Here is a 25,681-nt window from a genome sequence, read left to right as displayed (position 1 = left end):
GGCACAAAAACACCAAAATTAAATTAACCTGTTTTGTTGTAGTGTTTCCAAAACTGTGGGTCAGCAATCAGTATCCATCCGAAGGTATCTTTGTCAAAACTGCATCAAATAATGGCTGGTTCACATGGCAAGATAGGGCTGATATCGGACCCGATCTTTCCCTTCCGTTATTAAACTAGCATCCTGGAAAATGCTGCTTTACAAAGTGAGCTCTGCATACAGAAAAAAAGGTTAGTTATTACTTCCGGAAAATATACTACTTCTAAAACTAATGTTTTGAAAAGCATTTTTTTTTAAATGCAGAAGCCGCATTCATCTGTAGAACACTCACAGGCCCAACTGTTAACAAATATGACTCAGATCACCCAAAAGCTACCCTTTAATATCAGCATTAGCACTAGCGGTTAGCATTAGTATATGAGGTAACAGCGACTGCTGTTGACAACAACATTAATGCTAACCACGTTAGCGTGTCCACGTATGCTCAGGCTACTGAAGTAATGTTTAATACATGGGACGTCAAGCAGGTCATAGGTCATGTTGCCATAGCAACGTCTGGTATAAACACGGGTTCACTCAACATTTGCAAATCTAATAATTCCTTCAAAAGTTAGGAAACGAGACCGTTGATTGACTGACCTTTCTTTCTTTCTTATCTTTTTTTAAAGTGAGATAATGAGCACCTGTACCCGCCTCGTTCTTTTTAAATCCAGGCAGATGATCGTCAGCTAAAAGTGTAAATTAACATCGTTAAACGTCATTAACTCCTGAGACCTCCTGAGGACTTTGTCTTGTGTTGCAAACAGGAAAAAACAGCTGATTTCGAGTCTCTCCGGGAAGCTCATCGTCTCCGTGTCCACGCACATGTGCGTCGGAGGCTGACCCGCGCTCCGGCGCCTCTGGCGGTGGCGCTCTCTGGCTCCGGCAGGCAGCAGGTGGGTTCTGATGAAAATTCAGTATGGAGCTCGACTCAGGAGACAAGAAGGATGAGGCGACAGAGTGGAGAAGATGAGAGGAGAAGAGACAAGTGGGGTGAAGAGCGAGGAGGTGAGAAAGGAGGATACAGGTGGAGGCACTGAGGTAGCAGAGGAGGAGGGAATAACAGAGAGGTGAGAAGGAGGACGGGAGCCGGAGCTCCAGGACGGCACGGAGCAGGAGGAGCAGGCAGCAGATCAGAGCCGTCCCTCCTCTCTGCCTACTTCTCCTCCGTGGAGAGAGAACACACAATATGAATCATTCATGAAGGGGACTTCTTTTTATTAATAACACAACAGGCCGTGGCCTGATTTTTTTTTTTTGTCATACATTTGCCTTGTTGCCTTGTTGTCTCGTGTCCGCGGGGAGAACGCGGCTGAGAGCTCAGTCTTTGAAGAGAAACAAAGCAAGAAACGCTGCGCATGCGTTGGTTTTGCTGATAAAACAAAAAAAAGTTCATCGTAATGAAGGACCAGGTGAGGTGTTTTGTGATGATGGGGTGGAGCCAAGAGGAGGATCATCCATGGGACTCCGCCCACACGTGATGTGGCAGTGATACCTTTAAATATGTAAACCTGCGGCAAACCTTACGCCCCCTTGTGGGCTTAGGGGAACGCCCACTCGTTTGCCTGTTTGATTGTCAGTCCATGAAGGTGGCAGATCTCCACGAGTCAGAGTCCACAGGTGACGAGAAGGCACTGGAGGACCTCTGACTGCCCGTACAGGTCAGGGACACCCACATACGGTGTACGCGCCACTGTTCACCTTTAAGATCGCCGTTACGCTATAAGATCTCTCGGCTATCATCCCTAACCTGCAATTTTAGCGTTTGCTTTACAGTTTTCTTCAAGGCTCTTCCACCAAAGTTCTCAGTTCTCATCCATCTGTCCTCAAGAAAAGAAAAGTCGTCCTTTCTCTGATCCCAGCCGATTTAGCCTTGCTAACTGTGAAGGTGACGGCGGCACATCTTGGCGATACGGGCCCTTGGGTGACGCTGGGTCCTTCAAGCGTGCTGCGGAGCACCCGTCGTAGGAGCTGCTACTGCTGTTCTCCTGCATCATCTTCCCTTTGGCTTCCTGCTCCCGGCGCCTCTGCTCCTGCCTCAGGAGCTCCTGAGCTTCGAGCAGGACCCGGGCGTTAACGCTGCTTCCGCCTGGGTACCCGTTCCTGGAGCCTTGGTAGCTGGAGTACCTGGGGTTGTCTTTGGCTGTCTGGAAGCCCTCCCCAGGTGGGTACGCTTTATCCCACGAGTCCTGAGAGACGGTGCTGGGGTTCTTCCTGGGTTGACTGTAATGTAGGAAGGTAAAATATCAGTCGGAGTTTCAGGTTCATATATTTCCTTAGAAGTAAAAACACCACAAACATGTTCTCTTCTATTTTTGGTCAGTTCTCTCCCCCCGTTGTGTTCATGGGACTATGGCACACGTTTGTGAATTGTTCCTTAACTGTCTGGATCAAAAATGTTCAGTCAGTCATGTCCTGAACTCAAAAAGATTAAAACCCTAACCCCTGTGTAAAGTATTGAAACCTGGGGAAAGTCGGCGGTGAAGAATCTCTGTTCCGGAACATGTTTCCATGAAAACAAGAGCGCTCTGAGAGCGCTCTGAGAGCGCTCTGAGAGCACAGGAGCCCCCGCCGGCAAATGGTGCTTTGGTACAAATGCATGCAACATTCTGGTAACATTGTTTTGTCAACACGTATCAGCAAATTTGAGCAAGGATTTTATTTAATAAATCAAGAGAATCATTTCTTGCTAATGAATCACAGGATAGAATAATAATAAATGTATTAACTTTTCAATGTTAACCCGTTGATTCAGACTGCACTGAAAAATATGAATAAAAAGGATTTTTTTTAATGTGCATTAAGATCCGTATTACTAAACTATAAGAAGGACTTATACCAAGTTTCATAAAATTCCTCCTAAAAATGTGAGAGGAGTTGATTTAAGAATGTAGGCACACACTCCTGAAACTGAGTCATGATTTGTTAATCAAGGGCCATAACTCTGGTAAACCAGGACCAACTTGAACGACATATGTGTATTACCAACCTATAACAAGGACTTGTACCAGGTTTCACAAAATTCCTCCTGTAAGTGTGAGTGGAGTTGATTTCCGAACGGACGGATATCGCCACAACGTAATCACCCTTCCGGCCTTCAGCCTTGGGGATAAATAAAAAAGAGCAACAAAAAGTGGGGCATATGTTCCCACTTGTATGTTAAGTTGGTGTATGGTTATGTAGCAGAAGTGATAAAGACATCTGAAAATTATTTCTTGAGCAAAAGATTCATGTTTTATAGATGGGATATGGTCTACCTGTATCAGGAAAGATCACCTTTTCCAATTGGTTTGTGGTGTAACGGCTCCAATTTTCAAAGGGATCCTTCCTATAGTCTCCCCAATACACGACCGAGAAATGGTTTCAGTCAGATGAGCCGTTCTTTAGTTATGGTGCAGAAAAAAAATAAAGATGCAGCGGCCATATTGGATAACGGACAGAGGCCATTGTCAAAAGGATCCTTCCTGTAGCTTCTCCCAATACTCCTCTAAGAAATGGTTTCAATCAGACAAGGCATTCTGTACTTATTACAAGAAAATGACCCCCCGCCTAACTTTCATTGAGCGGGGGCATAAAAAGTAAATTACATACAATTTGGGCTATTTCACTTTTGACAGAGAAAAGAGTAAAAATGTAACGTTTATGTGCGAATATCTGAAGTCAAAGTGATTTTTTTGAAGACTTCAGCCTTTGTGTTCTGTTTATGTTGCAAAACAGATCAATCTGTTGCTTCGGGACAAAGTGATCACGCTGAAAATCATACAGTCGACATTTAACCTTCTGAGCCACATGTCTTCATCTGGTCTGGTGGCGAGGACAAAAATGGCAGCACCAACTAAAATGCTTGTACAAAGCCCAGTGGCTGATAGGAGATGAAGCAGTGTTTGGCGTCACTGCTGAAATATTATGCTGCCATCTTGCGCACAGCCGCCGAAGCATCACACTGATCGGGAACGGTAACAGCCTCGCAAACTCCCTCTGGGGACACGGAAGCCGACGCTAAGAACACGAGCGGACACCTAACCGTGTCAAAACGTCCTCGCAGCACATTAGGCCCATTTAGAGACGGACAGATGCAGCCATCGAATCAGACAGACAGTGAAGGCGGGCCTGCTGCAGTTCGAAATCCATGGCATCCTCAATGGATTCGCCCAGGCTTAGGTTTGACACCTCACACACGCATCTTCAAGGCACGGATGGTTGTCATCCTTCTGGGGGCTGCCCTGCCCTTTACTCTGGGGGGTTAGAAAAAAAAAAAAAATCCAGAAGTGTCACATCACTTCTCATTTCTGCTTGGCTAGCTTCTTTGTGGCAGTGCTGAGCCCACGCGATACGCATGGGCGTCCGGAGCCCTGCAGCTCCGCCCGCTTATCTCGAGGGCAAGAAAAAACAAGAACAGAGAGAGAGAGAGAGAGAAACAAACATCAATGAGCTTTTGACTGTGTGCCATGAATAATTAGCAGGTTTATCAGCCATCTGTGGAGAAACCATTAGGCTGCTCTGTTTGGATTTGAGGAAAGTAACCTTAATGAGAAGAAAAAAGGCTTTTATTTTTATTCAGTGCAGATCGAAGACAATCGGTGGACAGATACGCTTCCCGGTGGGTGAGACAGAAGCGTATAAATGGTTTATCACTGTGCATGGACGAATGATTCATATTTTCAGAGGCAGGCATCCGTGAGTTCTGATTTCATCTCACATCTTGAGAGGCCAAAACCCGCCTGGCTGAGTGGCTTCCGCCCGAAGCCACACCACGTGTGCACGTGTGATGAATACAGGAGGTAGTGCACAGGTAGACACGGGCGTGGCACACGTGCACACGTGCACGCCGATAGGCAGCCGGGATTTGATCTCTGTTACAGCATTAGTTTGGCTCAGAGATCAATAGTGTTCGGCTTTGATAAATACCAACGTCCTTCATCTGCCGCCTTTGTCTCAAATGGCAGCGGTTTGTTTCCACTCAGAGCTCCTCGTTTGGGGAAGGGTCTGGCCCAGGAGGGAACTGACCTTTATCGAAAATGAACGCTGTTTTTAAGGAATGCTGCTGCCATTAATCATGGCGCCATTCGCAAAGTCATAAAAAATAACACCCACAGAAAGTCTGGAAGCGCCGGTTCCACGTCCGGCTTCCCCACGTCGCCATGCTGACAGTTAGAGAGTGCAGCCGGGTTTATCCAAACAGAACAGATTCTTGGAATTAGTGCAAAAGTCAGGGGACCAGGCCACCGGATGTTGTTTCTGACCGCTGGAGCAAGACGTTACTTCATTAATCTTTCAGCAAAGCCGCCTGCAATATTTATCAAGGAAGGGATTTGTGTCGATAACCGCGGATTAGAGAGCGATGGCCAAGTAAGAGTAGACAATACATTTAATGTTGGAGATGTGGGCTAAGTGGATGCTCTGGAGCGGCGCAAGTCTACTTCAAGGCTTCGACAGGAAACTTTGAGAACTTGCCTCCTTCCTTCGTCAGCCGTTTTCCAACGACTCAGATTCACCTGTTTGCCTCCGACACTGTTTATGGTCATAATCAGAAACTTCGATGTAGGTAAAATAGTGCTAAATATGTCAAATTTGAAGATGACGGTACCACAACTGTAAGTGAATCTGGGTTCGGTTCAGAGAGTTTAATTCAAAGCGCGGCAAACACCCATCAAATCCACCAAACCGTTCAGGAGGTCTAACGGTCTGATTATAAGACACCTGCTAATGGATAATACGAGTCACGTGTTTTTCTTTTCTATAAGCCAGATTCACCACATACACGCTACTACCCTCGTGCAACAGCACGCCACCGTATGACGCAATTAAAAGTCAGATGTGAGCCAGAGTCACGTGATCAGACCATCCTGAGGTTTTAGTGGCGTCTGAATGCGACACGTTTTCTGACTGAAATTTTAGATTTATGGCCTACGATCGTTACAGTTACAAAGACACACCCACAGCGCACATCTTCAGACATTAGAGCTCAGACATTTACGACGTGCAGCACAAACTCAGAGGTAACAGCCAAACACGCACGCACGCACCCACGCACGCACACACACACACACACACAGCCCGTTATTCTTACCGCGGAAGCGAGCTGTACTGTCGCTGAGCCTGACTGAATGAGTCTCTCTCCTCTTGGCGCTGTCTCTGCATCTGAACCTCGACCGACACAGAGTGGCGGCCCGGCTGGCTGTAAGCGCCCGGACCGTTATTGCTGCTGACGTTCGACTGAAACAAGCAAGATGGCAGCTTGTTAACTGACATCATCATCATCACCAAAACAGGCAAAGCAGAATTATTATTATCATTATTACTATCATAAAACATGTTTTAAATGATAAAAAAAAAACTTCACAAAAAATGACAAAAAAGTTTGATCTGCCCTCAAACAGAAGGAATTAAAATCGTATATATTTATTTTACTCACACAACTAAATAATGCTGTTAATACAGTATGAGTAAATAATGTTAATTAACAGTTAACATATATATAAATAAAGTTAATTAACAGTTAACATGTGTAAATAAAGTTAATACTTAATATATGACTAACACTAACAGTTCATATATGTGCAAATAAAGTAAATTATAGTTCTATTTCATTCCTGCTGACCACCAGAGGGCGGTGCTTTAGCACCTGGATAACTACATGTGCGCAGCACAGAGGTCGAGAATATATACCAACAAAGTCACACAATTGAATGTGACCTGGGTGACGTCACTGGTTGTCTTTATATACCAGACGCTCGCTTCTTTTCTACATTCTCGCATTCTTAGAGGTTGAGAACGCATTTAGCTGCGATTGCCGCTCTCGCTTGTAGCCTCGCAACCCACCTTCGGTTGGAGCTACGTGCACTGCACACGTCCTCCAGAGGCTGCGAGACACGGCTTCACCGTTTTTTGTATTCTTTGACGCCTGTCGTGAGTACACCTTCCTAAACGCCGGGTGCGCGCCTTGCCGCTGCCCTGCTGGATATTTTCCTCTGTGCACATTAGCTGTGTTGTTTCGATGAAAGCTGTCTATTTGTTTAGTTGTGTCGCTAACCCCGTTAACTACGTGGTAGTGTGTGTATCAGAACCAGTATAGTGTACTGTGTTGGGCTTGCCGTGAGTGTTTTCCACTCCTTGAAGTACTTTGTGTGCACTGCCGCCATTTGCTAAGTTTAACAGCTCCGCTAGCAGCTAGTGTTGTCGTCGTTGCTCTAAGTGACTTAGCACTTGGGCTGTGAGTTTTTTCAGCTGTGTGCATCGTGTTATTACTGTGGCTGTGAGTGTTTCACGCTCCGGGCCTTGTATTAGCTTTTACACTGTGAGTGTTTCAAGCTCCGTGCCTCGTGCCGAGTCTGCGGCTGGAGTGTTTCACGCTCCGTGCCTCATGTCGAGTCTGCGGCTGTGAGTGCTTCACGCTCCGTGCCTCGTGTCAAGCCAACGGCTGTGAGTGCTTCACGCTCCGTGCCTCGTGTCAAGCCGACGGCTGTGAGTGCTTCACGCTCCGTGCCTCGTGTTACTATTTCCACTGCTTGTGATTCACGCTTTGTCTTTCCATTTGTAACCATCAGGGCTTGCGTTAGCCATCTGCACGCAGTCCACAATGTTGACAGGGCCTTTGTTGCATGGCTGTAGTACCTGTTTGGCTCCCTTGAGCCCAGATGATGGACATATGTTTTGCCCCTCCTGTCTTGGGATCGGACACCTGAGGGAAGCCCTGACTGGCGATGCCTGCCTTAATTGTGCCAGCATGCCACTGGCAGAGAGATCTGCTAGACCTGCGGCATTGGAAAGTGGAATATCTAGTGTTACTTTGGCCTCCAGCCCCAGGAAGGACCCAAAGCACCGTAAACGCCCACATGCAGGAGCCCCTTCTGCTAAGAAGGTTACTCATGACCATGCTTTGGCTGAAAAGGTCGAAACGTTGACTTCTGAGTTTGCTCAGATTAAGTCCTTGCTTCTGAATCTACAGCCTAAGGATGCAGTGACAGTTCCTGCTGTCCCTAATGAGGCTGATCAGACCAATGTAGTTACTCAGCAGGAGGACGATGTCGTGTCTATTGCTGCAACTGATTCCTTGTACATGACAAGTGATATAAACTGTGTGGAGGATGAGGATGAGAGGAGTCTTTCTCCAAGCCATTCATTAGTGGGCTCTCATACCTCTGAGTCCATGCTGCAAACCGAACCTGGACTATCCTTTGTCAAGCAAGCTGTTCAGTTGGCTTTATCCAGGCTTGGGGTCGACAATCCCCCTGCGGAAACCACCGCTTCAAGTGCCTTTTTCAAAGTCACTCAGAAGCCTGAGTTCAACGTTCCAGTTTCACAACCATATATCGAGGAGCTCCACCGATGTTGGGCGGACCCCAAATCATTGACCCATCTATCACAGGACTGCAGAGCCCTTAGCTCTATGTGTGATTCAGCGCAGTATGGTCTGAACTGTATGCCCGCCATTGACAGCATTATTGCGAACCTGGTTGTGGCTCCAGCTGATGCTGCTCGGCCGGATGCCCGCTGCCCACGCCCTCAGTGTAGGGTCACTGATGACATCCTCACCAAAAGCTATGACATAGCTGCTCGCATCGGTCGCCTAGGCAACTCACTGTCCCATTTAGCCCTTGCCCTCTCAAAGTCTGAGGGAGGCAGAGGTTGATGATGCTACGCAAAGTCTTAGTGATGCCTCACTCCAAACCTTTGCTTATATGTCCAGAGAGCTTGGCAGACTGATGTCAACCCTTACCATCACTAGACGTCAGGTGTGGCTTGCGCAGTCCCCCCTTTCCGAATCCTGCAGAGGCACACTCCATTCGCTGCCGGTTCTTCCAGGCCAAGTATTTGGACCTGCGGCCCAACAAACTTTAGAGCGTGCTGTCGAGGCTAGTAAATCTCGGCAACAGTTTGTTGACCTACACCGGTCTTCCAGACCTCAGCCAGTCAGACGTGCTACAGCTTTTCACTCTACATCCAGGCTTCCGCCGACTCCCAGAGCTGCACGTGCTTTTGCAGTTGAGGGCCAACTCTCCCAGCAGCCTGCCTTTCATGAGCCTATGGGCAGACCCTCGAGAACTGAACGGTGTCGCAGAGCTTCCAGTAATTGCACCCAGAGGTCCTCAGGGATGCGAGGCAGAGGTGGTTGGGTCTGACTGCCAATGTTTGGCCCCCAGCCGTTTTTCACGAAATCAACTCAGCCATTGGGAGGCTCAAGTTCAAGACCCATGGGTCATTTCAACCTTGTTCGAAGGTTACAGAATTCAGTTCGGATGTCGTCCTCCAAAGTTCAGTGGGGTGAGGATAACTGTTGTTTCCAACTCGGTGCAGTCTGCTGCCCTACAACGGGAGATTTTGGAACTCCTGGAGAAGGGGGCCATAGAGCCAGTTCACAGATCAGACCAGCTCAGGGGGTTCTATTCAATTTACTTCCTTGTTCCAAAGAAGGATGGCGGCTTTCGTCCTATCCTCGATCTCCGACGTCTGAATCGTTATATCAAAGTGCTGCAGTTTCACATGCTCCGCACAGTAGACGTCCTTCAAACTATCGCACCAGGAGACTGGTTCACAAGTGTCGACTTAAAAGACGCCTATTTCCATGTGCCAGTGGCGCCTCATCACAGGCAGTTTCTCCGCTTTGCTTTCGAAGGTCAGGCATACCAGTTCAGAGTGCTTCCTTTCGGCCTCTCTCTTGCCCCTCGTACATTTACCAGATGTATGGCTGCAGCACTAGCCCCACTGCAAGCTCTTGGATTAAGAATCCTACCCTACTTAGACGATTGGCTTGTCTGGGCTCCGACTCAGGAGCAGGCGCACAACGACACAGCTCTTCTACTGAACCATGTCTCTCATTTAGGACTCACAGTGAACTCTGCAAGGAGTTCTCTTGTTCCCAGTCAACAAACGACCTTCATCAGCATTGCCATCCACTCCCTGACTATGACTGCATCGCCATCCCCGCAGAGAGTGGACGATGTAATTCGTCTCGTCTCACACATTCAATGGGCTGTGACGCTGCCTTTTGGTTTGCTGCTCCGGTTGATGGGCAAACTGACTGCAATGTCGCTAGTGGTACCTTTGGGACTTCTGTTCTTATGTCCCCTACAGATTTGGATCAACAACCTAGGCCTCAACTCGAAGTTGCATCAGCACAGGCTTGTATGACTCTCCAACCAGTGCCTTCTGCACCTCAAACCCTGGGGGAACGTGGACTTCATCTGCAAGGGTGTCCCTCTAAGCTCTGTTCCTTCTCGCTGAGAGGTGGTTGTTACAGATGCATCACTCAAAGGTTGGGGGCCGTGTGGAATCACAGGATGGTGAGGGGTGTCTGGAGTCCCCAGGAGAGACTCCAACACATAAACGTGCTGGAGCTTCGCGCTGTGCGACTGGCTCTCAAGCATTTCCTCCCAGCCCTGAGAGGAAGACATGTTCTTGTCCGGTCGGACAACACGTCAACAGTCTATCACATAAACCATCAGTGGGGCACCAGGTCCAATCACTCATTGGCAGAAACTGGAAGCTTCTCTTATGGGCGTTGCCTCGCCTTCAGAGTGTCAGAGCAGTTCATCTGCCCGGTGTACAGAACAGTGCAGCGGATTTACTCTCCAGACAGAAACCACCACCGGGAGAGTGGAGACTGAACCCGATTGTGGTCCAAATGATCTGGCAGAAATATGGTGCAGCGGAAGTGGACCTTTTCGCTTCAAGCACCTCGACACATTGCCCACGATGGTACTCCCTCTTGGACCCAGACAGCCCGCTGGGGCAGGATGCATTGGCTCACCCGTGGCCGGATTGCCTCCTTTATGCCTTCCCTCCTCTCCCGCTGCTGATGTTGACACTGCACAGGATAGATCAGAGCAGCCACAGGGTGCTGCTGGTTGCTCCATTCTGGCCTGGGAGGATTTGGTTTCCCCATGATTTACAAACTCCTCGAGGGAGAAGCTTGAGCTCTCCCGGAGAGGAAGGATTTGTTGTCACAGCTACAGGGGAGGATTTGGCACCCTCACCCAGAACGCCTTCAACTGTATGTGTGGCCGTTGAGGGGCCAGACTCCTTGTTAAGTTCTTGTGACCAGGCTGTTGTTCAGACTATCCTTAATTCACGTGCTGCTTCTACCAGGGCTTTGTATGACAACAGATGGAAGCTGTTTGCACGGTGGTGTGAGAAACAAAAGTTAGACCTGGAGCATTGCCCTGTGCCTATTCTCCTCACATATTTACAAGAACTGCTGGAGAAAGGACTTTCTGACGCTACCTTGAAGGTTTATGTTGCTGCAATCTCTGCCCGGCACGTCTACATTGATGGCCGGTCAGTGGGTTCACACCTCTTAGTGTGTCGTTGTTTGAAAGGTGCTCTACGTTTGCGGCCTCCAAGGCTTGCACGCGTACCTTAATGGGACCTTCCTCTAGTCCTGGAAGGTTTAAGCTTATCCCCTTTCGAACCAGTTGAAAGTGCTGATCTTAAATGGGTGTCAGTGAAGACTGCCTTTCTACTTGCACTGTCTCCGGCTAAGCGGGTGGGAGAGCTCCATGCCCTCTCAGTCGCTGGGTACTGTTTGCGATGGAATTCTGACAGATCTGGTGTTACGCTGTGGCCTAATCCGTCCTTTTTACCCAAGAGAATTTCAACTTTTCATGTTAACCAGCCAGTTTCCTTGGCTGTGTATGTCACGCATTCTGATCCAGGATTATCTGTTTCAGGTTCCCTGTGTCCTGTCCGAATGTTGAAGCAGTACATTAGTGCGACTGCCGGGATCCAGAAAACGGATGCCCTGTTTGTGTGTTACGGTGATCACAAAAGAGGCTGTGCTGTCTCAAAGCAACGACTCTTGCATTGGGTCGTGGATGCCATTTTACAAGTATACAGGTCCAGAGGTCTTCAGCCTCCTAAGGTTACGTGCCATTCCACCAGAGGGGTGTCCACCTCCTGGGCTGCACTGAGAGGTGTCCCCATTTGAGTGATATTTGTGCTGCTGCTACGTGGGCTTCGTCCTGTACCTTCGCCCGCTATTACAGACTGAATGTGGCCGCTCCTCCTGCGGTGACTTCGGCGGTGTTGTCTGCCTCCACTCCCCACTGCTGATGCGAGGTGAGTGTGACTCTTCGTGACCTTGTTGGTATTAAGTCATCCAGGTGCTAAAGCACCGCCCTCTGGCGGTCAGGAGGAATGAAATAGAACGAGAGTTACGAATGTAACTACGGTTCTATGAATTCTGGATGACCGCCAGAGTTGCTTGTCACTCAGAGTCTTGCGAGTTCATTCCGAAAAGAAGCGAGCGCTGGGTGCATCTGGTATATAAAGACAACCAGTGACGTCACCCAGGTCACATTCAATGGTGTGACTTTGTTGGGATATATTCTTGACCTCTGTGCTGCTCACATGTAGTTATCCAGGTGCTAAAGCACAGCCGTCTGGCGGTCATCCGGAATTCATAGAACCGTAGTTACATTCGTAACTCACGTTAATATATGTAAATAATCTTCATAGTTAATGAGTAAATACTGTTAATTAAGTTAATATATGAGTAATAACATTAAGTTTATATATGAGTAAATAACAAGTATATATATGAGTAAATAACGTTAATAATTAATGAGTTAATAACACTAATTAAGTTTATATATGAGTAAATAATGTTAATAATGTTTAGATATGAGTAAATAACATTGTTATATATGAGTAAAAAGTTAATTAAGCTAATAAATATGAGTAAATAAAGTTAATTATGACCCTGACCCTGACTGGGGATGTTGTCGGGTGGTGGAAGTAATACTTCAAGGATCTCCTCAATCCCATCATCACATCTTCCGAAGAGGAAGCAGAGACTGGGGACTCAGAGGCGGACTCATCCATCACCCAGGCCGAAGTTACCGAGGTGGTCAGAAAGCTCATCGGTGGCAAGGCTCCTGGGGTGGATGAAATCCGTCCGGAGTACCTTTAGTCTCTGGATGTTGTGGGACTGTCTTGGCTGACACGCCTCTGCAACATCGCGTGGCGGTCGGGGACAGTGCCTCTGGATTGGCAGACCGGGGTGTTGGTCCCTCTGTTTAAGAAGAGGGATTGGAGGGTGTGTTCCAACTACAGGGGGATCACACTCCTCAGCCTCCCCGGTAAGGTCTATTACAGAGTACTGGAGAGGAGAATTCGACGAATAGTCGAACCTCGGATTCAGGAGGAGCAGTGTGGTTTTCGTCCTGGTCGCGACACACTGGACCAGCTCTACACCCTCGAGGGTTCATGGGAGTTCGCCCAACCAGTCCACATATGTTTTGTAGATGGAGCGGTTTGCAGCCAAGTGTGAAGCGTCCGGGATGAAAATCAGCATCTCCAAATCCGAGGCCATGGTTCTCGACCAGAAAAAGGTACTTTGCCCTCTTCAGGTCAGTGGAGTGTCCTTGCCTCAAGTGGAGGAGTTTAAGTATCTCGGGGTCTTGTTCATGAGTGAGGGACAGATGGAGCGTGAGATCGACAGACGGATCGGTGCAGCGTCCGCAGTGATGTGGTCGCTGTATCGGACCATCGTGGTGAAGAGAGAGCTGAGCAGAGGGGCAAAGCTCTTTATTTACCGATTGATCTACGTTCCGACCCTCACCTATGGTCATGAGATTTGGCTCATGACTGAAAGAACAAGATCGCGAGTACAAGCGGCCGAGATGAGTTTCCTCCTCAGGGTGACTGGGCGCCCTTAGAGATAGGGTGAGGAGCTCGGAATGAAGCCGCTGCTCCTCCACGTTGAAAGGAGCCAGCTGACGTGGCTCGGGCATCTTTTTCGAATGCCCCCTGGACACCTCGCTGGAGAGGTGTTCTGGGAGGAGGCCCCGGGGAAGACCCAGGACACGCTGGAGGGACTACGTCTCGCAGCTGGCTTGGGAATGCCTCGGGGTTCCACTGGAGGAGCTGGGGGAGGCGTGTGTGGATCGGGAGGTCTGGGCGGCTTTGCTTGAGCTGCTGCCCCTGCGACCCGACCTCGGATTAAGTGGAAGAAAATGAATGAATGAATAAAGTTAATTAACAGTTAATATAAGTTAATTATATACTAATAAGAACATCACCTCAAATGTAGGTGTGAAATTTGTTACTTTCTGTTTTTCCACACAACAGGAGCAAAATCCTGCAGCAATCTGCGACATATGACACTTTAAGAAACAGTAACCCCCCCCAACCCGGTCCAAACCACAGCCACTTACCAGCCTTGAGTCAGGCAGTCAGACCCTGAGCTCGTCTCTCCTCAGGTCAAAATGAAGGGCGACACAGACAGACAGAAGGAGGGAAACGAGGCCATGCTGGAGAGCAGGGTTACAGTGATGAGACATGATGGATGTTAGTGGGTGTTAATGAAGGAGGCGACACTCATCCTGCTGGAACCACCCGCCCTCCCGCCAACACTTGCACAGGTCGTCAGGCCGCAGCCGCTGTGCACCTTAACAATTTAGCATTCACCATGACAAATACAAACATCACGTGTGTCCATCCGAGCTCTGCCCTTTAAAGATACTGCTTTCGGTACTGGAGAAATTTAGGAAATTTTCCGGAAATTTCTCTCTCTCTCTCCCAGGGAGCTTGTATCTCTGAGCACACATCGGCAGAATATCAATGAGGTGCTGTCCATCTCTTACACACACAGAACCGACAATGGTGGAGAATGAATCACTCAAAAGTGGGGTTGCACTTGATTGTTTAAGGAAGAAAATAAAAAATGTTAATTATGTTCTTAATTTCACTCTTTTTTAAATCTAAAAAAAGAATAAGTATCAATAAGAATACTGCTAAAAATACTTTTAATAACATTTACATTTACCCTGATGGACTACCCTGCAGTGGGGAATAAGTTTCATTACACTAGAAGTCTTTCAGAAAGCGCTGTAACTAGGTTTAAGGATATGATTCCTTCTTTATGTTCTCTAATGTCATATACCAACACAGAGCAGAGTAGCTACCTAAACTCTGTAAGCGAGTTAGAGTATCTCGTCAATAGTTTTACATCCTCATTGAAGACAACTTTGGATGCTGTAGCTCCTCTGAAAAAGAGAGCTTTAAATCAGAAGTGTCTGACTCCGTGGTATAACTCACAAACTCGTAGCTTAAAGCAGATAACCCGTAAGTTGGAGAGGAAATGGCGTCTCACTAATTTAGAAGATCTTCACTTAGCCTGGAAAAAGAGTTTGTTGCTCTATAAAAAAGCCCTCCGTAAAGCTAGGACATCTTTCTACTCATCACTAATTGAAGAAAATAAGAACAACCCCAGGTTTCTTTTCAGCACTGTAGCCAGGCTGACAAAGAGTCAGAGCTCTATTGAGCTGAGTATTCCATTAACTTTAACTAGTAATGACTTCATGACTTTCTTTGCTAACAAAATTTTGACTATTAGAGAAAAAATTACTCATAACCATCCCAAAGATGTATCGTTATCTTTGGCTGCTTTCAGTGATGCCGGTATTTGGTTAGACTCTTTCTCTCCGATTGTTCTGTCTGAGCTATTTTCATTAGTTACTTCATCTAAACCATCAACATGTTTATTAGACCCCATTCCTGCCAGGCTGCTCAAGGAAGTCCTACCATTATTTAATGCTTCAATCTTAAATATGATCAATCTATCTTTGTTAGTTGGTTATGTACCACAGGCCTTTAAGGTGGCAGTAATTAAACCATTACTTAAAAAGCCATCACTTGACCCAGCTATCTTAGCTAATTATAGGCCAATCTCCAACCTTCCTTTTCTCTCAAAGATTCTTGAGAGGGTAGTTGTAAAACAGCTATCTGATCACCTGCAGAGGAATGGTCTGTTTGAAGAGTTTCAGTCAGGTTTTAGAATTCATCATAGTACAGAAACAGCATTAGTGAAGGTTACAAATGATCTTCTTATGGTTTCGGACAGTGGACTTATCTCTGTGCTTGTTCTGTTGGACCTCAGTGCTGCTTTTGATACTGTTGACCATAAAATTTTATTACAGAGATTAGAGCATGTCATAGGTATTAAAGGCACTGCGCTGCGGTGGTTTGAATCATATTTGTCTAATAGATTACAGTTTGTTCATGTAAATGGGGAATCTTCTTCACAGACTAAAGTTAATTATGGAGTTCCACAAGGTTCTGTGCTAGGACCAATTTTATTCACTTTATACATGCTTCCCTTAGGCAGTATTATTAGACGGCATTGCTTAAATTTTCATTGTTACGCAGATGATACCCAGCTTTATTTATCCATGAAGCCAGAGGATACACACCAATTAGCTAAACTGCAGCATTGTCTTACAGACATAAAGACATGGATGACCTCTAATTTCCTGCTTTTAAACTCAGATAAAACTGAAGTTATTGTACTTGGCCCCACAAATCTTAGAAGCATGGTGTCTAACCAGATCGTTACTCTGGATGGCATTTCCCTGATCTCTAGTAATACTGTGCGAAATCTTGGAGTCATTTTTGATCAGGATATGTCATTCAAAGCGCATATTAAACAAATATGTAGGACTGCCTTTTTGCATTTACGCAATATCTCTAAAATCAGAAAGGTCTTGTCTCAGAGTGATGCTGAAAAACTAATTCATGCATTTATTTCCTCTAGGCTGGACTATTGTAATTCATTATTATCAGGTTGTCCTAAAAGTTCCCTAAAAAGCCTTCAGTTGGTTCAGAATGCTGCAGCTAGAGTACTGACGGGGACTAGCAGGAGAGAGCATATCTCACCCGTGTTGGCCTCTCTTCATTGGCTTCCTGTTAATTCTAGAATAGAATTTAAAATTCTTCTTCTTACTTATAAGGTTTTGAATAATCAGATCCCATCTTATCTTAGGGACCTCGTAGTACCATATTACCCCATTAGAGCGCTTCGCTCTCAGACTGCGGGCTTACTTGTAGTTCCTAGGGTTTGTAAGAGTAGAATGGGAGGCAGAGCCTTCAGCTTTCAGGCTCCTCTCCTGTGGAACCAGCTCCCAATTCAGATCAGGGAGACAGATACCCTCTCTACTTTTAAGATTAGGCTTAAAACTTTCCTTTTCGCTAAGGCTTATAGTTAGGGCTGGATCGGGTGACCCTGGACCATCCCTTGGTTATGTTGCTTTAGACGTAGACTGTGGGGGGGTTCCCATGATGCACTGTTTCTTTCTCTTTTTGCTCCGTATGCATCACTCTGCATTTAATCATTAGTGATCGATCTCTGCCCCCCTTCTCGGCATGTCTTTTTTCTGGTTCTTTCCCTCAGCCCCAACCAGTCTCAGCAGAAGACTGCCCCTCCCTGAGCCTGGTTCTGCTGGAGGTTTCTTCCTGTTAAAAGGGAGTTTTTCCTTCCCACTGTGGCCAAGTGCTTGCTCATAGGGGGTCGTTTTGACCGTTGGGGTTTTTCATAATTATTGTATGGCCTTGCCTTACAATATGGAGCGCCTTGGGGCAACTGTTTGTTGTGATTTGGCGCTATATAAGAAAAAAGTTGATTGATTGATTGATAAACAGTACTGCTAAAATCTTAATGACACCCATCCCTCTTACAATACATGCTTACCTCACTGTTCTTACTAATTACATAGAACGTAATCAGTGATGAATGTTTGACTTTAAAGAAACAAATTATTGTGAAGTTTAAATCACAATCCCTGATAACATCAGCTTGTGATTTATATTTTATAAATCATTTGATTCTACTTCAAGAGATTATTTCTTCCATGCAGTAGTTGACTTTTCATTGTATCACACCTGATATTTTACATGACACTTAGTTAAAGAAGAAAGAAAGAAAGAAAGAAAAAAAATCCCCTGTTACAATTTGATACAGGCCTCACGATACGATTATCGCGATACGCAATGTATCATTTCACCACTAGTGTGATTTCACAGTCGAGATCAAAAGTAGAAACTGAAAATGTTTATGTTCCAAAACAATGACATTTTACAGATAGCAGCAAACTTTGGCAAACATTTAAAATGAAATAAAATGCCAATGGTAGCTGGTAAATGCCGTGGCAACCACAACTTTATCTGAGCGAAAAACAAAACACCCTCAAAAGAAAACAAGAAACAATTTATCAACAACCAGCCATGGAACCGTCACTTCTGAATAAAATTAGACATATTCAACATTATTTTACCTACACTGATTATGACCATTTTGCTGACTCAAACAATAACGTTCTAACTCATGGCATCACTCAAAAACTACTTTACCAACGAAAGCTGGCACAACTGTTGTGACCAACATCTTTGGGATTCCAAGTGGAAAAAAGATGATTTGGGTAAAGACTCTCGTATCTTTGTAGTAAATCAGGCTGATATTAAGAGAATATCAGAGGATCTCGGTGTCCTGTGGTGGATAACAATTCACTCTCTCTTTGGGTTTGTTCAGACTGAAAACATTTGGTCATATTTTATTCACAGTAAATTATGTCCGTTGGGTTTTAATGTCCTTTGTAAGGGTCCGTTCCGGTCAGGTCAATAACACTAGTACAATGGCTTGTGTAAGCTGTTCCGACATATTTTTCAAATGAGAGAAATTTAAATTTGTTGACTGAAGTTGTGAAATTCTTTTTTTCCCACATTAACATGGAACTAATCAGATGTTACTGATGATGCCCTCCTTCTGCATTTCATTTACATCTTGCAACAACGAGACATCATGCTCTTGTTGGACTTTCTTCTGTAAACTTGGGGACTCTCTTCCAACGGACATGTGGACAAAGGTGGAAGCTCCACCCCCAATGATATGACATGATGCTGCCCATCTCGATGACGTGCGTGTTGACATCTACCATGATACACCGACCAAACAAAGGGTACTGCTGGCACTGGAAACGCAAGCCATTCTCATCCGTTGCGAAGAGTAGCATACTGTGCTGTACTGACCCAGACTGCTCAGTGGAAACTAGGCTAAATATTACAAGTGCTGAGGACCCCCGGTGGCCGGAGGAGGTTAAGGACACACCTGCTACTTCACAGAGATAATGATTCCATAAATTGGACAAATGGGTCAAAAACAGTTCCCATCAAAACCTGTTCAGGATGGACCCAAACCCTTGGGTCATAGCAGAGATGCACTCCACCATGCTGCCTTATAAATCTGGTTTTATGTTTAACTAATTTCTGGCTCATTATTACAGTTGCTGATGATTATTCCTGCTTTATCTCTCAGCCCTGCAGCGCCACCTTCAGACCCACACCACACTTTCACCTCCTCCTCTTCCTCCAGTCTTCATTAGTGGTGCGGGTGCAATAACTGTGTGCGGATCAGAAAGCCAATCTAATTACCTTTATGGCTGAGCGACGTATGGCGAGCACTGGGGGGGGAGTGCCGTGGACATCATTTGGTGGAAAGGCCGTAAAACAATTAAAGAGGCAAAGGAGACTTCCCCCGTTAACCAAATGAAGCACTGATAATCACCCCGGTTAACAGACAGCAGCACATACGGAGGCCTGCAAACGCTTACACAAAACCCCTGCAGGTGAACTGCAGTCTAAATGTTTTCCCGTGAGAATACCCCAAACACTCCCAGGAACGTTGATTCATCTGCGTCAACATGATTGTGAACAGGAAGAAAAACACCCTGAAGGATTTCACATAATGGTTACAGTAAAATACAAGAGGCAATATTACGCCCTTTCTAAACCCCCAGCATCAACTGAATGAATTCTATTCCCTCAGTGATATAAATGAGAGCAATAAAGTGCAGCGCTGCTGGGGGAGCGGGCATCAGTCATTTTGATGGAATTAGAACGTGCTACCCAGAATCTTTCCCTGCTCCCCAAATTGTTGTGACAAAGACGAGGGGTTCAGTGGCAAACATGACTCCATTCAGAGGTATGTGAATAAACGTGGAAAGAGCTCGTGGGAAAAACACGCAACTGCAGGATGGATGGACAACATGCAGCAGATTCAACTGAGCTTCATTAGAGGTGTTTTCAAAGGGCGTTTGTCAAATCCCATCTACAAGGGTTCCTCGAAATTACCAGATTTGCATTTGTGGGGTAATAAATAAGTCCAGCATAGGCCCTGAGCCTAGTTGGTCCCGCAGCATCTTCCTGGATTCCATAGTGTGAAGCGACAGAGTCTACGCCCCCCGTAAGGGCTGATAAGTCTCAGTTTTGTTTATTTTACTACTTTGGGAGGGCTGCAACTTACTGTATATCCTGACTATTATATCGGGCCTTCCCAGTAATCACAGCATCAAACAAAATTAATTCTCATAATAATAAATGATCAAATCCCAGTAATAAAAAGTACACTGCAAACAATGTACAAAAACCCCAAGTTAAAAAGCTGGTATACATATATACAAAAAAGTGTGACTGATACTCCAGGACGAAAGACATATGGGGTTTTCCTCTTCAACAGATGCAACTTTTTACTCCAGAAAATACGGTACTTCCCCAGCCAAGGCTGGTACCCATTTAGAGCTGGGTGGTCTATGGACAGGAATCTACCACTATAAGCAACAGAATGGTTGTAGTCATGACCCAAGGTTCTTGAAATGGAATATCTCCACCTGGTGGATATTTACCATTAATGTAAGCACGACACATTGGTTTTTGCAACATGGGACTGTCAGAAAAAACATGGCAGCATTAATAAAAGGAATTAATCATAACTGAGGCATTTCAATTCTGATAGATTGAAAAAAACTCTAACCAGTTGTCATCTGGAACGGTTGTGGATTCCCATCCTGAGCAGAGTTCCTACAGCTTGCGCCAAGTTAGATTTAAAACTTTTTAAATGCCAGTCAAAGGAAATTGAAGACCAGCATTACAATAACCAAAACTGGGACAATACAACTGGGACAAATGTAACCAAATAATCATTGTTACATCAAGCTCGTTGAAAGTGCGTCTGCTCCGAGCGTTCCGGCAACAGACAAAAAAGATTGTTGGTTCTGCTATCTCACTTTGCATAGTGTTATCAAACTGAATTTCCCTGAATTTTAGTGCGATAGTTTTTAATTTAATTAAAAAAAAACATGCATTGGATCCTACTTCCCATGTGTCGACATTTTTAAGTTTTTTCTTTAAATGCTGATTTACGACACTTTTTATAATAATAAAATCAACACCTTGTAAGACTTTTAAGGATGCATCGGAACTCTACCTGGGGTGAAACGGGACACAAAGATTTAGTCTCACTGGGATCTGAAGTTACGTGTGTAAACCAACGTGGGTCATAATTCCGGTGGAGAAGGTGGAATCCTCATCATCTTCACCTGACAAAGTAATCCCACTTTTGGAGTTTAAGTTGTTGTGGAAAAATGAACCCGGTGACATCAGCCTGCACGCTGCGGTCGATGCAAACGTGCACAATGTCGTCCTATTATCTGGCGATTTAATTGAGTGCACGCTCGATTGTTGAGAGACAAAAGGAAGCGCGACCCGTGGCCCTCGTTCCCACACTGTTCCACTTCACAGAGTAGGGCGGAATGTTCGCCGTGCCGCTGAAACAACTGAAACACTGCCACCAGTTAACAAAGCAAAAGGACACGTTTTTATTGGATTCATCAGCTGTCAGGTTCAATCTGACGACATTCTCTCAACACACACCACAAACTGGGAATGATCACTGACTCAACCGCAGAAAACAAAAAAATGTTCATATAGAAATAATACCAAAACAACAGTGTGTGTAAAAAGGCCTCGTTCAAACAAACAAGGAGGACAATTTATAAATTTAGCATTTTCAGCGCATCACAGAGAGCAGTTTGAGAAAAATAAAAAATACATGCTGGTGCAGCTAAATCACCACAAATATTAAAAAGATCCACCGTGTTACCGCGTGTTGGTAAATTTTTTAAAGTGCTGAAAATAAAACATGAAACAAATTTTTGTGCGTGTGTGTGTCGTCTCAAAATCAGACCGAAGGCTGTGCTGAAAATGTCTCATTTTACAAAAGTGTGTGAAACACGACAACCGTTACACATTAAAAACTCATCAGATTAAAAAGACGGTTAAAACGTTATTTTTATTGTTTGGTAAAAGCCGGCTGCAGCACTCACAGATCTGTTACTCAGCGTGATGTAAGACCGAGCAGACATCAGGCGCAAAGACGCCGAGGACTAAATTAAATCTTAAAAATATGACGAGGTTTCATCACCCCCAAAAACTTTGAAGGCGTTCAAATTTTGTTCGCTTGTTACGACTCCTCGCTGCTTTGCTGCCACCCTCCTTAACCCTCTTATCAGCCAATCAGGTGTTAAATTAAGAAAACGGCAATTAAAGTCGCACATGATCTGACTTTTAAAGCTTTAAAAGGCACAGTTAAAAACTAGAGGGGTGTTCTGAGGGCTTCACGAGTCCATGAGATGAAGGTCCATGAGGGGAGGTCAACAGGTGGGCGGGGCAACGGATGAGTGGAGATGGCTGTGACAGGTGGGTGGAGTTAGTGATGGCCATACATATGCCTCCATGCAGACAGTGAAGTGGTTAGCAGGAGCTAAATTAGCCGGGAAGGCCCTGGGGAGGTTAATGGTCATCTTGGGAGGGGGGGTGGGTGGGTTGTTATCACCCGTCCTGTTCACAGCCAGTAGCAGTGCAGTTAGTGACGGTTAGCACCACAGGCAGGGCGCTAACACTGTTAGCATTATCCTGATGGCCGTCCCCAGTCAGTGTTTGGTTCTTAGTCTCAGCATCCTCTCCGGCACAAAGCGGTTTGGCGTTACAGCCTCCGTCACGTCAGACACTCACCCAGGGCTGCTCGAAGCTGTAGGTCCTCCTGCGCTCATCGGCGTCATCAGGAACATTCTGAGCCTGCTGGAACTCCTGCCTCAGCCTCTGTATCCGGTCATGGTTGCTGGGGGTGAGCCGGTTACTGCGGAGAGGGAGAGAGAGAGTGAAAGAGAGAGAGAGAGACATGGGGTCAAGATGGATGAGTGCGAGAGGTCTATTGTGAACAACTGACCTAGCTCCATCAGTGCAGGCGGAAATGGTCTAAAGATGGAGTTCTTTTAACTTCTGCGCACTTTGTCTGTGAATTGATCAAAGGCGCTGTTGACACAGCAAAGCAACCCAGATAAAAAGTAAAATGTGATAAGTGAGGACTGAGCCGAGAGACGCCTGACAGCGGAGCCAAAAGCAATATGAATCAAAATAAGGTGCCTCTGATGTATTATTCACAACAATGAACAGAGACCAGCGCTGCACCACGCGAAACACCCCAACAACACCGCCCCCGAGGTTCCCGCCGTCCCGCCTCACATCATTCACCTGCTGCTCAACTGTCATCTGTCCAGATCCAAAAAACACATGAAGACAGCGGCTGGGCGCACTCAACACTTAAAATTTTTACACAATCTCCGTGCTAACTGTTCTCTTGTCTCCCTCCCCTCTTCTCCTCCTGCCTGGTGGCTCCATCCTCAGCATCCCTCTCTCTATATATCCTGGGTCCCTCCTCTGCACATGTCCAAACCATCTCAGTCTCGCCTCTCTGACTTGGTGCTGTCCCTCTCCTGTCCACCGTCCTTACATCCAAAGAAAATCACAGCATCTTCAGCTCCGCCTCCTGTCTTTTTGTTAGCGCCACCGTCTCTAAGTCATACAGTGCAGCTAGTCTCATTACCGTCTTGTAAACTGTCCCTGTCACTGTATACTGTATTTTCCAGACTATAAGATGCATAAGACGTATAAGTCAAGCTTTTTTTATTATTTTATTTTGGGAGGTCTTAACAACTAATACTAATACAAATACAGAAAAATGATGCAATTTATACTCCAACTTATACTATTACCCCCCCTTTTTGTGAAAGTTGGCATTTAATAAAGAGAATTTCAAGCAAGCTCTGACATACATAATCAGGCCGACGATTCATCTCAAGCCGTCTTGATGCTGAAGAACAATATCCAAACGGATGTGGCTGCCATGCTAGCTAGCTGAGTCACAATAATGGAATTTCTAGAACCAGACCCAGAGGTGCACCAATACTCCCACCACCAACTACAGTGGAGATTATATTACTTTGTTTATTCATATACACATACGATTTACACACGATGGCCACAAGTCATATAAACAGGGTCTTGTGTAAAAAGCTACAAGTGCTAAACAAAACACACTCCCTAGCCATACATGACATCTGCAAGGAGTCATGTTAATGAGATTTAATGAAGGAATGGAAAACTGATGGGCAAACCTCAATCAAATCGCTCCCATGATGCATTGTGGCAGAAGCTAAAATTCTGCTCTACCTGAGTTTAAGTTTCCCAAAAACACATCCAACCATTTATAAGACCGAGTACTACAAATATACCCCCTTCACAAAATGTTTAATACTTGTTAACTTACTATCCAGGTACTGAAGGAGCTCCACAGAGCAGAAGAGCAGAGTTAGCAAAGTTAGCTAGCTCAGCGAGTTAGCATGTAGCTGGCAAAAAAAACAAAAAAACTTTTTACAATAGATTTTAAAAATATCTGCTCATGGGCTAATGCTAGGTTGTTAGCCAATTTGTGAATTTACTAATAAAAATAAGTAGTCTCGTAGATGTGTTCTATTTTTGTGTTTGATGGTCACCTCCCCTAAAATTAACTTTGCCAACCATTTCGTGTGACTTGGTACCAAAGTGTTTAATTTAAAGAAGACGTAGAGATGAGGATGTAAAGAAAGAGAAAGCAGCTTTTAATTTATAAACAGAAATATACAAGCCAAAGGGCATAGGTTCGCGTTAAAATCTCCTTCAGAGGAAAGTAATTAAATCAGTCAACACATATTTTCCTCTCAAGTCTTGTTGTGGAAGAAGTTTCAGGGTCGGTGAAGGAAGAACCAGCCGGGGAATTTTCTTAATTTTCAGCTTTCCAACTCTGCCAGGAAATTCCCGGGGAACATCTTATCTCCAAAATTCAAAAGGTCAAAACTGCAACTGTTTCCACTCCCACGGCTCCCACAATTTGTTTTTCTTTTTTTTGTAAACGCGGTTTTCCTCACACAGGAAAACTGTTAGGTCACAATGAAGTTCTGAATTTATTCAAATAAATATATATTTAAAAAAAAAAAAAAAAAAAAAGAGGATCTGCATGTGTAAAACAAAACAAAACCTAGAATCTGAATCAGGATCCGTCACCAGTCAGACTGAAGCTGCAGGATTTAAGACTTCAACTGTACATAAAGAGAATCCAGTAACTGGCTGCATTAATTTATTCCATTAAGGGGCAATGATGATATCAGATAAAACGGCAGCACAACCAAATTAGGGAGCCATTACCTCCAGACATACACAGCGGAAGAGCCCAAAGCAGGCAGGCTGGTTAAAGACGTGGACCCTGCCACATGTCATCCAGATAATCTTCTAGATACATAACATACACCCGCATGGCCTTGACCTTCTAGCTGTGGGTCACGACCCCAAGCTTGACCTCACATACGATGGTGGGTCACCTGGAAAATAGATGTCAAAAGTACAAGATCTGGAAGGTGAGAGGTTTACTGTTAAGAAGCTCACTGGCGATGTGTATTTAATGTTTTGCGGAGGATTACCCGCCTCGGGCCAACACCTCCCTTCTTGGACAAGATTCTTCAAAATTAATCATTTTGAAGAAAACCACCATTTTCCCCCCATCAAACCCCGACTCAGATGATGTCACCATTGGCGATTATGATCCAGCTCTGTGTGAAAGAAGGGGTTCACCAGCCACCCCAAGTCTGATTTTATTGTTCAAAAATGTATTTCTTTAAGTACAAACTGAGTTTCAACATGTAGAAGGTCCAGTTAGAAGATC

General features: G+C 45.3%; 1 protein-coding gene across 1 annotated transcript in view; it reads right to left on the bottom strand.

Annotated features, from left to right (window-relative positions):
• Positions 1–1,448: 1,448 nt before the first annotated feature.
• The window catches only part of LOC117521318 (partitioning defective 3 homolog), a 497,351-nt gene continuing 473,118 nt past the window's right edge, over positions 1,449–25,681 (bottom strand). The window contains exons 24-26 of the mRNA XM_034182632.1: positions 22,660–22,783; positions 6,110–6,255; positions 1,449–2,262 (exon numbers count right to left, since the gene is read on the bottom strand). Coding sequence (XP_034038523.1) covers positions 1,866–2,262; positions 6,110–6,255; positions 22,660–22,783 — 667 coding nt within the window. The 3' untranslated portion in view covers positions 1,449–1,865. The remainder of the gene's footprint in view (positions 2,263–6,109; positions 6,256–22,659; positions 22,784–25,681) is intronic.

The sequence above is a fragment of the Thalassophryne amazonica genome, chromosome 12 (assembly GCF_902500255.1).
Source record: "Thalassophryne amazonica chromosome 12, fThaAma1.1, whole genome shotgun sequence".
Taxonomy (NCBI): domain Eukaryota; kingdom Metazoa; phylum Chordata; class Actinopteri; order Batrachoidiformes; family Batrachoididae; genus Thalassophryne; species Thalassophryne amazonica.
This window is presented reverse-complemented; position numbering and strand designations above follow the sequence as displayed.